This window comes from Epinephelus fuscoguttatus, linkage group LG19, assembly GCF_011397635.1.
Source record: "Epinephelus fuscoguttatus linkage group LG19, E.fuscoguttatus.final_Chr_v1".
NCBI lineage: Eukaryota > Metazoa > Chordata > Actinopteri > Perciformes > Serranidae > Epinephelus > Epinephelus fuscoguttatus.
This window is the reverse complement of record NC_064770.1, coordinates 21163037-21179777: the sequence shown is the minus strand read 5'-3', so window position 1 is coordinate 21179777 and position 16741 is coordinate 21163037. Positions and strand designations below refer to the sequence as shown.

The following is a 16741-nucleotide window of genomic DNA, read 5'->3' as shown; positions in this document are numbered from 1 at the left end:
TATTTCTCGAGCAGCCTGTTATCAGCCCGTATGGCTGATAACAGGCTGACTGAGACTGATAGTGAATTATTCATTCAGGGAGCACAATTCAACCTCTCAGTAATAACTTGTTTAACATTCATACAGGTCACATTCATAGCTCTGATAAGAGCCTATGGAGCCATGGGTGGATTATGAGACAATTGGGCCTCTGGGCACAGATATGCAAAGGGCCCCACCACCTCTCCTGCACAGGAGCAGAACACACAGACCTCGTGGTTTGGCATCTTGTTATAGTCTCTTTGAGGTAATTCTGTCTCTTATTGAGGTAATTTTGATTCTTATTGAGGTGATTTTGTGTGTGTTTTTTGGCTGGTATGCATGCCTTAATGGTTGTTTGCCCATTTTTCTAGTTACTTTGCTACTCTCTTCAGTTCCTTTGCATCTCTTTGTGGTCATTTTGAGTCTCTTCCAGGTCGGCATGTGTCTTTTTGAGTGACATTTTGCAAGTAAAGGGCAAGGGTGCTCCTGGGCCTGTGCCCAGTAGGCCTGCTGAGTAATCCATCCATATATAGAGCCACCCAAGGCGTCTGCCCAGTAACTGTACAGGAGGTGTCAAAGGCTATGAGGTCATTGTAATGTTATCAATTATAAGAGAATATGTGCATAATGAGTGCATAAGGTATTAGCCTCCAGTTTTATTTCTATGTCGGGCAACAAAACGAGAGCTCTTGCAGACAAGTTTACACGCAAATGTTTGTATGCATCCTCTCTTTTGTTTTACTTCATGCTTTCTTTCCGTCGCACCCATTCCTCAAGATCTATCTGCAAGTGTGTAGAAGCATTAGTTTTATGGTTGGTTGCCAATCCAATAAAGCAAAACATCAGCTGGCTGTGCATGCAATCACTGTTGATTGAGAGGAGGCATATCAGTTCTGGTTCATTACTTGATATGATCACTACTGTGCGCCTCTTCATAGCTCAAAAGCACATTAGTTGGCCAATAAAAAATTTTGTATAGTATTTTTATTGCATGGCAATTTTGGGTTGTACCACTCAAATGTTTTTGATACTGTGAAGCCAGCAGCGAATGTTTGACTTTTCCCAATAGGATGCATGCGCAGATTATGAGACAAGGGTCCCCCGGGCACAGACATGCAAAAGGTCTCATCACGTCTCATACATAGGAGCAAGACAGACTTTGTGGTGGTTTTGTTTCCCTCTTTTTTCTTTTTGCATCTCTTTTTAGTCGTTAGGCATTTCTTGGTGGTAACTGTGTGTTTTTTGGTCATTTTATGTCTCTTTGTGGTTGTTTTGCACCTCTTTGTGGTCATCTCAAGTCTCGCCCTGGCCAGTATGTAGGCGCTTGTGCCTAGTAGGCCAGATCAGTCATGGATGGATTACTTAATGGGGCTCCTGGGGATCGAACTAGGGGCTCAAAATGTCAGGGACCTGCAAAATGTCCCTCAAATTAACACATACCGACCTGGGAAAGACTCAAAATGTCCACAAAGCGATATGAAAAGACCGCAGAGATACAAAGGAACTACAAAGAGGCAAAACCACCACAAAGTTTGTGTCTTGCTCCTTTTTAAACGAGATGGTGGGGCACTTTGCATATCTGTGCCCAGGGGCCCACTGTCTCATAATCCACCCATATGTTCAATAATCCATGCATGATAAGATGACATAATGACACGACTCTTACTGCTCTAAATAACACATGCCGATTTATTTTGCTTTTTAGTATTGACTGTAATTTTCCAGTATTTTCAAATGTTGAAAAGGTTCTTTCTCCGTGTCTCGATACTTCGTCTTTGATACGAGTTTTCACATTCAACAGAAAAATAATCAGATGCAGCTCTTTTGGCATCCTGGGTTTCAAGGCAGAAATTTAAATCAAATTATGCAAATATGTTAAGAGTCACTTAACTCAGCTCTAAAATTAATTTGAGAACCACAGCCGAAAATTAAAACTCTTAAAGGCAGTTTTGCTTCAAGAGCAAATTATGTGCTCTTGTAAAGTGCTGAACCAAACACAAGGGCATGCCCCTAGAAACAAGTTATTTTGGGTAAAATACAGGAAGGTTTTCAAGTTAGAGGTCCAGTGTGTATGAGGGGGAAAGATTGGCAGAAATTAAATATAATAAATATGTTTTCTTTAGTGTATGATCACCTGATAAGTTTTTGTAACCCCAGAATGAGCCGTTAGTATCTACAAGTTTTAGCTGGTTGCAATCCTCACTGCTACATGCCACATAATCCTACAGTTTCTTTAACCCCCAAAATGTCAAAAACAAGTATCACACACCTTTAGTCTACAGATTTTAAATGATGAGTTCACAACATGAGTTTCAGTAACATTTACTTGCTCACGTCACACACATACAGAGACAACCATGGCGGTACAGATGAGAAGATGGCAGTTAGAATCAAATCGATCAAAGCGAATGATCATCATACAGTACGGCTGCATCTCTTGGTCCATACACAACATGAGCGGTCTGCTGTGGCGCCACTCTCGATCACATCAGCTGTCAAGCGTACAAGCAAACGATGAAAACACGGGAGAAGCAGCAAATTCATTCAAAACACCAGACCGGAAGCAGGTATGATTAAAGAAAACAAAAGTTTTGGACTCAGGGAGGGGAAAATGATCAAGCTTAACTATGTACACAGCAAATAAACACAGAAATGGTAAATGTAGATGGAAGCCAACACAGGGCAGGATGATGTCACAGAAAAAAAACACTGTTAAGGCTCAAGTGTAGCTGCATTTCCTAGCAGAAGTCAGAGGTAATGGGTTTTCACAATCAAACTGTCAACCAGATAATCATACGAAAAAAAAAAAAGAAAAAAAAAAAAAAAAAGGAAAAACAAGGACAGTCATGTCATTGACCAATCACCTGCCACTAGCTTCCATTAGCACCTCCCCAGACTCAAGAGATGGCACACAGTGCATGTCCACCGCCCCACCCACCCAACTCAACCAGAAGTGTGGTGTTTGGACTTTAAGACATTCAAAATTTTAACTTAGCAGACAAAACGCACATAAAACACAAACAATATTCAACTCCTGGACATATGAGTGAGAGGAGACTCGAAAATGGCATCTCAAAGAGGTGAGTACAGATATTGTGACCTCCAAGTGCATCACTCGACAACCAGTGTAGAGAACAGACTCCTTAAACAAGCTGGAGGGTGCGGATCAAAAGACGAACAACGTGGAAAAGTAAACATGCCAGTATAGTAAAAATCTTCACCTTCATAATACACAGGCAGGTACACACAGCTATCATTGGTGGATGGAAAGCTGCGCGTTAACCTATGAGGCGAGGCCTGAATCTGGAAATAGAGCAAAATATACAACCCTGTGGAAGGAGGGAAACAACACCACAACATCTCATTACACAAACTACTGAACTTTTTACATGGAGTTAGAGAGGCTCTTAAAAAGTAGAGCCTTTTAAAGTAAAGCTTTTTTAATACTACGCAAGTCCCTTTGCCTGAAATTGTGGACAGCTTCACTTGAATGGGATGTCAAACAATATAAAAAGCAGCCTATAGCTGCCACTGAAAACTGGCCAAACTATCTGTAGCTCTGCCGATACACCACACTCAACACGGGAATAAAAAAAAAATGCTTAAGAGAAAAGACTTCATTTGCTAGTTAACCATTTTTTCTCACTGTACACGTTTTCAACAAGAAATTAAGTCAAATTTAAAAAAAAAAATAAAGTAAAAACTTAATTTACCAACACACTAAAATCATATATACACAACAGAAAAAAATACAACCACCAAGAATTCCTATGGAGTGACACAACTGTCCAGATAGCTACAGGCTGCGCTCCCTGGCGCCCTCCAGGGGTCACTCACAGGAGCACACAGGAGACAAATCCAAGGACCACCACGCTATAAAGTTCATTGGAAGAGACCAGAGGAGATGCCATTGTGTCCTGGCTGCTGAATGGCTACTCCTACAGCAAGAAGCCTTCGGCCGTAGTTAGAAAATACGCTTTCGCTTTAGGTAGGAGTCTGCGTAGTGGCCACCGAGGCCCTGGGAGTGCTGGCCCACGTAGCCGCCCTCAGGGCTTGGCTCTGGAGATGGGATCAGCCGGGAGAACACACGCTTGTGGCTACCGATGGGAGTCTATAATTGGAACAAAACAATAAAATTAAATTAATAAAAAGGAAACTGGTCTACAGATAAAGAAGAGAGAACTTGAACATGAGCATGTGTGACTTGTGATGTCCATCTGTCTGTGGTTAGAGCAAGTGTTCAATCCTTCAGTATCGTCTTTATGTTTAACTATGTGGAGTCATAAAGTTTCACTATGCATTCTGAGAGATTGTGGTGTGACTTGAAATCATATATCGTGGCTCTAGTTCCATCATGAGATCATGAAACCCTTCTCCTGAAATAACAGCAATGAGCCACACATCCTTGCATATAAATTTTGCCCTCCTGGCCGTGATGGAATTTTTATAAGCTCCTGGCAAGGGGCCTGCTGAAGCTAAATGAGCCGACTAGGAGGGAGTCAGATGAGGTCGTGCAATGCTGTCGCTCCACTCGTCTGTGGCAGCTCCACTGGCTCACTTGGGTGGCTAATGTTAGCAGATGACTTGGCAGATTTGTCGTCAAGGAGTAAGACAGTTGCTTTGTACAAAATCGATAAACAGCTTTGTCTGATTATTACGTTTTCATCTACGGTGTTTAGTTTAGTTTAGTTTGGTTTATTAAGGATCCCCATTAGCTGGTACCGTAGTAACCAATTAGTCTTCCTGGGGTCCACAAACCCAAAATACCAAATTTACATCAAATACATCAAATTTTGGGTGTAAAGCCCAAAATACCACACATTCCTTTTCAGATGCTTTGGTGTTGCTATTGTCCGTTCACCAAACAACGTTAGCATCTTTGCCTTCAGGAGGGCATGCAACAGGTCGGGCTGACAGTGAAATTTTATAGCGTCCTCTACTGGATCACAAGGCAAACTACTTTAAACAGTCCGCTGGCTTATCCACCGTATTCCTAGCCCCCATGATACCTTGCATGAATTATGGGTTCAACTTCCGGCGCAGAACTAAACCGGTGATTTCTAATAGTAACAGTTTGTCTACAGTGCTCTATTCTTCTTTCCAAGAACAACTGGGAAATAAAACATGGAACACACCACCTGTTATAGCTCAAACGGGACTATGTAATCATACCTCTGCCATCTCTGACAGCCATCTCAAAGCATTGTTTTTTTTCCTTTTCAACCGAGCACGCTAGCTTTGCAAGTTAGCTTGCCTCGCTCTTTAACATGGCCAGAGCTAGCTTAAGGTAACATCTGCTCCTTCTAAAGATGATTTCTGATTTCCGATGACTTATTAAGAGATGTTAACACATTCGGCAAACATTTAACATAATTCAGTATTGACTGTAGCGCCGTGTAAAGTGAATAAATGTGATGTTTCCCAGCTAATCCTCCACTCGTCTACACCAACGACGCAGTTTACACGTTTTTGTTTTTTTTTGTTGTTGTTTTTTTTACTTCTGATTTATTAAAAACTGTTCTGAGTGGGGCGTCGGTAGTGTAGTGGATAGTGCTGGTGCCCCATGTACACAGGCGATGCCTCGTTGCAGTGGTCACAGGTTCGACTCCGGCTTGCAACCCTTTGCTGCATGTCAACCCCCACTCTCTCTCTCTCACCCCATTTCAATCTGTCCTGTCCATTAAAGGCAAAAAAAGCCCCCCCCCAAAAAAAAACAACAAGCTGAATTTAGCAGCAGACTTTAGTAATAGTAATATAATGTTGTGGTAAAAGAAATAACTTTTGGCATTCATTTCTCCTAATGATAAAGGAAATACAGTAAATCACTAACACATTCTCAGCCCTAATGACTAAATACACATTTCAAAGTATGTTGCTGAGTTTATTCTATAACGAGCAATTTTCTAATGTAGGTTGAGAATGAAGTCAGACGGGGAAAGACAGGGATATCATGTACTAACGTTGAGTGACGGAACTGTCAGTCTAGGTGTCATTCTCTTCTGTAAATACTGGTTTAATACTTTTATGCCAACTCTTGTGGTTTTATTTCTCATATCAATGGTGCCTTTGGCAACAGGAACAATCCCATTTTGTTCTGGTTACAAATTCACCAAACAGTTGCCGAAGACAAAAATGTAGCTTAGACTGGTTGTTAGTCGTTACAGACACGGACAGTGCAACAGGTACCAGAGCTCTGCAGAGACATTTTAGAAAATGCTATGTTAAGATAAGTTAAATATTTTAAAAAATAAATTAGTATTTGCTAAACTGAAGGTAAATTACTTTTCAAAAGAACCAGTGTTGGCGGTTAGCCACCAAGACTAACCACAGACAGTCTATGGGACCAACTAGCTTACTACTACTTCCGCTCTCTCACAGGAAGTTGCACTCATGATCATTTCTACAGTAGTGCCCTCAGGAATAAGGTGGATAGATGTTAAAAGAAGAAAAAAAAAAAAACAGCCTGCTGGCGTATAGAGTGTAGATAAATGTTTGGTTTTTTTTGCTGTTATAGACTACAAATTTTGACCGATCGCTAAAAAAGAGGCAAAGACAAGGAACTGTATATATTACCTTTGCAGCATTCCCCAGGCCTGGGGGGTAGTTGGTGGTGTGGCTCACTGGTGGCATTCCCACAGCCTGCGGACAAAACAACAAACCTTCACTGACCTCGGCTTCTTCTATTGAGGGTCGTGCACTCACAGCACAACATTAATTATTGACCAGGGGCTTATTCTTGGAACCTTATCTAACCTAACAGTTTCAAACCAGGCCGGAGGTTATTTTCAGAAAAACAAAAAACAAAGTCCAAAGCTTTAGGCTTACCCTGTTCAGATGGGTGGTAGGGAGGCTGCCGTTACTGGACGCCTCGGGCCCTGAGCTGAAGTATGAGGACATGGGTTCACTGGGAGGGTAACTGTAGTGAGAAAACCGCTCGCTATAGTCAGGGTGATGAGAGAGCTGCAGAGAGAAACCGTGTTACTATAGGACAGTATGCTTTATGTGGTCTAATAACATTAAAAATATGCTCGCGCAGTCTTTAAACGGTTGACTGAACAATACCTGCTGACCAAATCCTGCCAAAGCTCCAGTATCAAGGTTCTCCTGCTGTTCATACAAGTGGGCCAGAGGATCCTAAGGAGAAACACCAGATGGGCATCAGACCAGATCACATCAGATATATCTATAGGTTGCTACATGAGCAGCCAGGCATTACACTGTACTTTCATCAGGTCATGACATCATGAAAAGAAGCCGCATCTATTCATGTCATACTCTGAAAAATAACAAAGCATTAGGAACCTGGTGGTTACCTGATGTAGAGGAGGATATTCTGGGCTGTAGGAATCCTGGTAGCGCAGGTTGTAATTAGGCTGTATGCTGTGGTGTGCATGCTGGTTGGACACATTACTTAACGTCGGCCTCTTCCTATAGGGGTGAGGTCTGCAGCTTCCTCCTGGAGTAGGAGAGGGCGGACAGACATTACATGTTGAAATCTATTTACCTGAGTTGATGCAGCAAACAATAACAGACTGCCAAGTAGGAAAATCATACAGTGCTTAATGTAAGAGAGATCTTACCTGAGGGAAAAACATTGCTGACACTGAGGAAGCCACTCTGGGGATGGTTCACATCTTTGGGAGGATCTCCTAGTATAGAGACCTGACAGGGAGGGGAAGACGTGATTCATTTTTACCACTGACACTTGAGTGGAGAGCTGAAAATTAAAAAAAAAAAAAAAAAAAAAAAAAAAGAAAAAAGAGGAAATGACTGTGGACCTTACCCCTTGTGCTGTGAGGCCATCTGCCCCCATCATGCCACCCATCAGGGGCATGGAGATGCCCTGCAGGGTGGGAGAGGAAGTCTGGGGGAAAGTGCACGCTGCTGTGGGGGACTCCTGCTCCCTCGCCAGGGCTCTGCCAAGTGGCATTGGCTTCAGCGGGGCCAGAGGATCTGTCTGAAGACCAAGACCGGGGACTACACCACCTAGGAGAATTATATAGAGGAATGATCATAAATTACTACAATCTTTAATTTCTGACAAATGTTATCATACCTATGTGTGTTAATATTTTGGGGATTCCAGTACATAACAAAGCCTGACTGATGGTCGGGCACTCAACACTTTTTATAAGTGCCGCTCAAGAGAAATTGAACAGTCATACCTTTAGTTTATGATTCAGCAAAAGGTTTTGAGTTGTCTCCATGGTAACGAGACCCCCTGCATTTTTTTCAACGATCTGAGTCTATTTTTGTTGCATTTAGTGAAGCGTAATCTGCACAGACAGCTGTTTATAACACACAAATATCCCACTGTATATGTGTTTTAACTTACTAGCCGTATTTGCATTTATTGATCGGCTCCCAGTCTGTCTGTGAGCAGCAGATTCCCCTCACTTGCTATGGTGAGTGGGGAAATAAAATCAATTAATCAATAAATAAAAACACTGATGATTTCCTCCCATGGTGCTGACATGAGAAATATTTTGGTTCAGTAAATGTCTGCTGTCAGTTGGCCTGGTGATGGCAGTTTAGTCGGACACTGTCCTCTCAGCTCCGCAGAGACGCTGACTGTGGTTCAGAGTCGTTGTGGAATGAAAACTACCATCTACTGAGTGACAAAATATGACATTGCCGCGACATGGCAATTCTCCAGATGCGCAACATGAAAGAAAACTGTTGAGCAAAACTTTTTTCTGTTGAGCAACATGCATCAAAAGTGTAGAGCACCCTGCCATAAATCAGGCATTAGACTTGTCTCACATGGTGACCAAAATACCATGACCAATGTAAAGATGAGAAACTAAGATTAACAAGCAAAGAGGGGCACAGATGTTTAGTATCATAAGCAAAGCAAAAACATGCAGTATGTGTCTCAAGGAGCTACGGCTGGAGTCGGCGGATGCCAAACCTTGGGGCAGGTCTCCGAGCAGATGGACTCCCTGCTGGACAGGCAGAGCAGCCAGAGGATTCTCCCCAATGAGTCCTGCCTGCTGGCCAAAGGAGAGAGCAGAGTTCAGTGTCACAAGAGGGTCACGCAGCCTGGCACAACGCTTGAGCGATGAAACACTACCGCACTCGACGAGCACACTTAATCAGCACCACCGAGGCTTACTCACCACATATGAAATTATGTCCTTACAGAGTGGGTATTTACACTGTTTTTGTGCACAATGGAGCACACCTACCACATCACTCAGCACCACTCAAAAGTACACCCCCCACACACAAAAACAAACCTCACAGCTTCCTAGCAAGAGCTTACCCACCCAGGCATTGTATTTTTCTATCACCAGTCACACAAAAAGAACAGGATCCATCTGGTTTCAGCACCGCCATCACCTCACACACCAGCAGCAAGAACACAAACACCATTATCACTCACACAAACCACTAGAGGGTTTTCTTTATTGTGCAGCACCTGAGCCCACAGAAGATGATTCCCCAGAAAGGCTTGCTAATGGTAAAGAAGGAAAAGAGCAAAGAGTGGAAAAAAAAGGGTGAATGAATGAGAGGATGAATCAAAACCAAGCTGAGTGGCAAGGAGGCACATGTCAGAGAGAAGGCAGAAACAGAAAGGTAGCAGTACCTGCTGGGCCTTGGCCTGGTTCTGAAGGAGCAGCTGGAGCAGGGCGGCAGAGAGGGCGGGGTTGGCCAGCAGGGGCATCGTAGGGGCCGCTCCCAGGAGGCCTGCGCACAAAGAGGACATCAGGATCCACTGCACCAGAACAAATCCTCAAATAAAAGCTTTAATTAAGAGCTAGTGAGAACTCCTCACCTTGTTTGGGTCCCTGTGACAGAGGGTTGAGCAGCATCTTGAGGGTGGCAGGGTTATTGAGGCCTGTAAGTATCTGCATGGCTGTGGGATCAGGGAGGAGACCTTTACCCCTATTCACAGCCTTGAAGGGAGGGACCACAAGACAGGCAATCAGCACAAGAGCAATGGCAAACGGGCAACTTTGGACATGCAAATACAGTATATAAATTTGACCAAAGGAGTTCTTTGGTTCTCTCAAAATGACCATCTGTATATCGATTATTCAACCTGTGTTACGTTAAATCCGTGACAAACTGTTTTTCTCTCACGCCTCTGGTGAGCGATGTGTCCAGAAATAGAGAAAATTATTGATTAATTTAAGTTTAACAGCAGCAAAACATCTGTCTAGAAACTCATACAACTCGTGCAGTAAAATCCAAGTTTCATTTATCCAGTCGTATGCTCAGTACTTCGCAGACAGACGAGAACGAAAAGTGAAACTTATCTGAAAGCATTTTACCTCGCTTCACAAATGTAACATATCATGGGGTGAGTAACTCATATACAAATGGTCATTTGGGAGGTGAAGCATTCATTTTAATACCATGGTCTGGGCAGCAATCAGAGCAGCCAACATGCTTCTTCCAGGTGGGCCAGGGGCACAGAAGGACACCCTGATGTGTGTCCCGCCCAGCAGCCTGCCATCAGTGAGTCGCTGCGCCTCCTCGGCCATCTCAGCTGTGGCAAACTCCAACACTGCAAACCGCCGAAAACTTCCATCTTGTCCCTGAGCCAACTGTGGAGAGAGAGAGAAAAAAAAAAAAGTCAGTCTAATCTCACAGACACACTCTGCTGCTAATAAATACAACACACACAGGGTAAGGGTTGACTGATAGGCTTTTGGTTTCTCACTACACCTTGGACATTGAGCACAAACAAGTGCAACATCTAAAAGCACATTCATGTTGTAAATGTCCTCTAAAACCTCTGAAACACACCAGAATCACTGCTCAAACAGGAAAAGGCTCATTTCTGGGCTTTGTCTATTGATAATGTAGCGACTCGCCTAACAGGAGGCACCATTTTCTGACATATAACTGCCTTTCATTTAATACTCAGACGATTTACTGTTCCTCCAAGTCCAAATAATTAAACCTGCTGAACGCAGCAAGAGAGATGACCATAAATGATGGAGGAATGCCAAAGAACAGGATTTAGAACACAAACTTTCTACTCATAATTGTGACTCATTCGCAGCCTCCAAACCAACCATCAACTGAATTTTATTTCGTACCAGATAAGATCAGATCACATCTGAACATCAAACCATCTGTTGAATGATCACAGTTGCTCATAGACAGGTACTATTCTGACCATTAAGCTTTTAAATTTCATTTTAAAAAGGGCAAGACCACTTAAATTGAGAATTTCAATATGGTTTTTCTATGGCTTAGGAAAGTACATTTAATATTTGTGAACATGAGCTACTCCCTCTCAAAGCCAGAAACCAAAGTAGTAAGGCCCTGTGTCTACCAAAGCATTTTTTCCCTAGCTGAAAATGGGTGGCGCTCCTTAGCATATGTTCAGCTGTGAGCATTCGAAAGCGCCTTGTAGGGGCAGCGTTTTATTTGGTTGACACGCTTTGGTTGCAAAGATATGGACAATCTGTGGAAGTTAAAATGTCAGCACAAGGTAGAGTGCTTCCTCTGGATGACGGGAAGGCTGAAGCACGTGGAGAGAGGACAGACCCACTAGTCTGTGGGGGCCTGTGAGAATCAGCGTATTAAAATATATATACACATTTCTCCTCCATTGTTGTTGTTCAGCACTTGTATATGTAAGATGTGAACGTTGGTCTTTGTGGTATTTGTCCCATCTCCACTCTGATTGGATGGCTTGGTAAAGAAGTGGCCGTGACAAGCAATATTTTCCTTCAAGGTGAACATTTTTGCACTCGGTACACAGAAAAAAAAACCACCAAACATGCAGCACTCAGCACAGAGACTCAATCACCCATTTCAGGTAGAGGGAGAAGCTGCAGTGCTGTGCTGCCTCAGGCAGGTAGGACAGGAACACTTTGACAGTGTACTGTGGCGTTTGTAGCAAAGTGTAAAAACACGGTGCTTCCTTTGTTAAGAATTTAAAAAATGCACAGCTCTCAGGAAAAGAAGACCACACACAGTTACTACTTTAACGTAAGATCTGTAGCCTTCTCCCATCTGTTGCTTACAATCATGTATGGACACCCACTATTAAAGTTGATTTCCCACCTGAAGAGCCAATCACCAGGGCTGCGTGTTTGAATGTTTGTTTTCTTTTTTTTATACCCAAATGAGCTTTATTCTAGTGTAGAGATCTCAGTTCTGAAACAGAAAATGTACCCATATACTCAGAACACTCCCCTATGTGCTCTCAGTGTCATTCATAGTGTCTTTCCCGAGTCATTGTCTACAGAGCAGCTCTAGACTTTATACCCTTTGACATCACACAGTTTTAGCACTCATTTTTGGAGAGTTTATTATGTTGAATAATAGTTTTGGACTGTCTCAAACCATAGGGTTAGCATGTATTAATTTTAAAATGGGCTTAGTTTCCCTTTAAGGCCCTTCAGTTACCATCAGGCACTGAATGTGGCATCATGAATAAATACCACCAGGTTTCAACAGTTCACTGAACTAGTTCCCTTGAATCATCACAGGGTCTTTAATCATCACTGCCTTTGCCACAATCCTAAAAAACCCTGGAACCAGCAGAAAAGTACCACTATGTGCATCATGCTAAAAAGGACACCCCTCTCTCTCATTCCAGAAAAGCCGGCTGAATGACACCACCTGGGGGAGTCAGCTGGTCATCGCCATAGAAACCAGCAATGCTCATTGCTATAGAAACTTTGAGTGGCCACAGGAAAACTGGGGTAAAGGTGAAAGGTACTGGAAAAAAAAAAAAAAAAAAAAATCAAATATGGAATACAATTTTACAATAGCCATCTGCCACCCTTTAATGTCAGTGCTACAACTTTCAGATCCACATGGCGGGACATTACGTCTATCAACCTGGGACAATTAGATGGTTGGCGTTTTAATAGTTGCTGATTCATTTAACTCATCTGTTGGCCAACTGATTAATTGACTTACTGTTGCAGCTGTAAAGTAGTATAACATTCATCTGTGTTGTCGTGCAGTATCTGGATAACGTATCCCTGTGAATCATATTAATTTGTAGCAGTGTGTGGCAGAAAGTAGCAGTGTGTTTATGTGTGGTGAATTTGACCTGGCAGAAGACTGGCGCATGGGTGTCAGCCAAAGCGTTGCGGAGGTCTTGGGCTGTCAGCAGACTCGGGGGCAGGCGGTCCACACACAGGCATTTAGAGTGCAGCAGTGGGTATGTGAGGGAGCCCACTTCAGTCCAGTGGACATACAGCATACGGGAGCCCAGCTGTTTCCCTAACAGCTCCGACTTAGCCCTGGCGGCTGAATCCTTCTTCATGTACTCTACAAAGCCATAGCCCTTGGAGTGCCCCGAGGAGGCGCTGTACACCAGAAAGCAGCGCTCCAGGTTACCAAAGGGTCGCACCAACTCCTCAAACTGCTGCTGGGTGAAAGCGCGGGGCAGGTTGGCGATGCATAGAAGAGCGTCTGTCGGCTGCAGCTGCACAGAGATCTCCCTGTCCCGCAGCACATGCTGGTGGAAGTCTTTGATGGCACACTGTGCCTGTTCCCCATTGAGCAGTGTCACAAATGCTGAGGAAGACAGGGGGGACAGAGGGAGGAAGGGAGACAAACACAATTTGGTTTAAAGTGAGGAAGTGACATGTTCAGTCAGCATTAAGAGAAAGATTTTCACACACAGCAGGTCTCAGGGGGCAAACCTTGGCTGTGACACCATTTCTCCTTTAGCAGGTCTGACAAAAGGTAACGCTGGTGGCACAGTGTCACCGCACACAGGCTTTTATGTCACTGCAATGTTTCTCTTATTGAGGCTACCATGTCTTACAAGAATCAAAGCCACTTTATCTGACTGAGCATCACATTGATACCTAAAAAGGCACATCTAGACCTGTATGAGTTTTAATGTCATTGCCATCAACTCTCAGAATGCCTACCAATGTTGACAGATACACTAGAGCCTCATAGTGCACTATTCCATGCCAAAAAAAACCCATCCTGTTACCTATGTTTTGGAAGAGAAGCAGAAGAGGAGGATAAAAGATTTTTGCAGTTATGTCTGAAAGCCGCATACCAAAAGGGAATGCCATCTTTTTACCAGGCAACTAGACTTCATACAAAAGCACATCTAAACGTGACTGTTATCTGCCACAACAGTTTGGTGGATACCAGGCATTCCCTGAATTTGCCATCTGGCTGGAGCAGTTATCTGGCCCATTATTATCAGCGACTAAGCCAATGTTCCTGTTTTAAAGCTTTTTTAATGTCTGCTCTTCCTGATATAATTGAGACTTCAAATGGAAACCTGATCTTTAATGCACGTAGACAATCGTAAACAGGCAATTGCCCTGAATTGAGACGCAGCTCACATATTGGGGCATTCAAGGTTGATTCACCCCCTTAGGATAATTTAAGACTGATTGTTTTTGGTATTTTAATTGCAGAAACTATTTGCCTGGCTGCATACTTTGTGTTGTGGCATTGTGACAAGTGAGTTCCACAATCTGTCGACAAAACAGACGATCGGTAACAGGAGGTATATGAACGACTATGCTATGCAAATAAAAGTTTTGCTTGCCTGCCATCTATCAAGCATTCTTGGAATATGTCAGGAGTACATTTGTTTACTTTCAATTTCCAATTTTGTCCAACTTGTTCCAGGCACATCAAGCATCACTGATGTAGAAAATGTTCATATAGTCTGGCTTTACAACCCCTCAAAAATTGTAATGAGTAGATTAGGTGCAACATGGCAGCTACAGAATTCACTTGAAGAGAGAGACTCACTGGAAAATGCTGTTAGGGTAGCCAGATGACCTTTCTTGCTAGCAAACTCTCACAACAGCTTGCTGTCTCTGCCAGAGTTAGCACACTGCGGTGTACTATACAGACTACAGTCACATCTCGAATACAGACCAACACAAAACAACTGGAGCATAGTGTAATCTAGTGAAGGACAAATGATTTATTCACCACTGGTGATGAAAAACTGGAGCACATGCACCATCTACTTGTCTTTATTGAAGGGGAAAAGTAACTTCAGTTAAAATCCTTTCCTTTTCATGAGCAAAGACCTTCAAATTGTTAAGGAATTTGTTCTCATCAAGGAGAAATCCAGATAACCCAGGTTGTTTGTAAGACTCAGATCTACTTGCTGTTATTTTATTAAACATCTATAGATTTCTGTGATAAATCATTTACTCCTTCAAAACATGATGGACAAGCAGTTAGACCAACCTGTGCCCTTATATTTGTCCACAAAGCAGTACTTGAGGTCATAGTTGCCCAACAGCTCATGGACCTCCTGTATGGAAGAGAAGACACTAATTAAATCCAGGCATATACATTAATCAAGGCTCAGTGTGTGACAACCCTTTACCCAGGGTATCACAAATCTGACTTTCTAAGTAGCAGATTTAGGCCATCATATAATTGTACATTGCTTAATTGTTTCACATAATTAACTCATTCATATCCATTGGGAACTAGCAACAAGTTGCACCTGTGTGTGTGGGAGGGGGGGTGAGAGGTGAATAACTGACTCATTGTTGTAGGAGAAATTGTTCTGCGCTGCTTTTGACCATTCACAAACAAACGGCGATGCTGTCTAGCATTTTCTGAAACGTTTTGTCTCCACACCTTCCACCTTTTGTTATATTGCAACTCACATCTCGAACTGCCACTACTCCCCCCCCACCCCTCTGCGAACAATGGTACCGCCCGCAGGCCCACCGCTCCCCACGAGTCAGGCACGTTCCAAAAAAATGTGGCATCATGAGTAAATCACTGGTCGGTCGATGCAACCAAACGCCAGCTTTAACAACAGATGGGCTAATGAAAAAAATAACTCCCAGTGCACCTGTAACCCCTTATGTAGGAAGTATAATCACAGACAGATTGGCTTGGAGGCTTGAACAGTGGAAAACAAAAATCACGAATATCAAAGTTATTAAATTGTTACCTACCAGGCCGGACCTGCAGGTCATACAGGCCACAGATGACCATTATTGACAGTTATCTGACCACCTGGCAGTTAGCCTAACAACCCAAACAAATTAAAACAGCACTCATAGCGTTCGCTGGCTGCCATTTAAGTGTGTTTTACCTATTTAATAAAGTAGTTGCAGCTTGAATAAAGCAAAAACATCGTAATATTCTAACTTTAAGACAGCTAACGAGTTAAATGGCTATCATGCTAACATAGCTAGCATGACAGGCGTACTGGAGCTAAGCTAACGTTAGCCAAACGACCCCGTCAATCAATCCATCATCCAATGATTGGTAAGTACTTATCAATCATACCTGATTGCTGACGTCGGAGGGCAGATTCTTTATGATTATTTTTCTACGGTTGTAAAACTCCCGGCGAGTCCTCTCCAAGCGGCTCTCAATCTCTTCGGGGCTCAGTGATGTCAAGTCCTCGTCGACCCTCCGCTGACACTCGCGTTCAGACGCTGAGTCCTCCTCGCCCGGTTCGAGTTCGGGGTACCGGCGGTCCCCGGACATCCAGGTTTCGTGGTCCGCAGCGAGGTCGTAGTTTTCGTGAAGCGGACGAGGGGCGAAGCTGAGCCCTGTGTCTGTGCTTTCATCTCTGGCAGCTGTGCTAACAGACACGACGGCCGCCATCACTCAGTTCGGTGGAAGTTTTATCGGTCTGGAAAGTCAGCCTGATTTGAGCAGTTTAAACAATACACACATGGCCCCAGCACCGCTTCTGATTGGACGAGAGGAGGACGCATTTTCCATGGCTACGACGTAATCGAGGGCGGGGGCGGGGCTACGTTTGCTCTGGATCATG

The 16741-nt window shown here is 43.3% G+C and overlaps 1 protein-coding gene across 3 annotated transcripts; it reads right to left on the bottom strand.

The window, feature by feature from the left end:
- Positions 1-2319: 2319 nt before the first annotated feature.
- raver1 (ribonucleoprotein, PTB-binding 1) lies at positions 2320-16650 on the bottom strand. Of its 3 annotated transcripts, XM_049562256.1 has the most exons (15): positions 16246-16650; positions 15181-15247; positions 13049-13518; positions 10383-10574; positions 9800-9920; positions 9611-9711; positions 9407-9478; positions 8933-9011; positions 7805-8007; positions 7602-7683; positions 7335-7477; positions 7084-7155; positions 6847-6981; positions 6595-6660; positions 2320-4132 (listed from the first exon to the last, which is right to left on the bottom strand). In XM_049562256.1, exons 1-15 carry the CDS (start codon positions 16567-16569, stop codon positions 3986-3988), a joined length of 2274 nt encoding a protein of 757 aa, XP_049418213.1. In that variant the 5' UTR covers positions 16570-16650; the 3' UTR covers positions 2320-3985. The 3 variants fall into 3 exon arrangements, with proteins under 3 accessions (XP_049418213.1, XP_049418211.1, XP_049418212.1); XM_049562254.1 differs by lacking the exon at positions 9407-9478 and having other exon boundaries at positions 8933-9014; XM_049562255.1 differs by lacking the exon at positions 9407-9478.
- Positions 16651-16741: the final 91 nt, after the last annotated feature.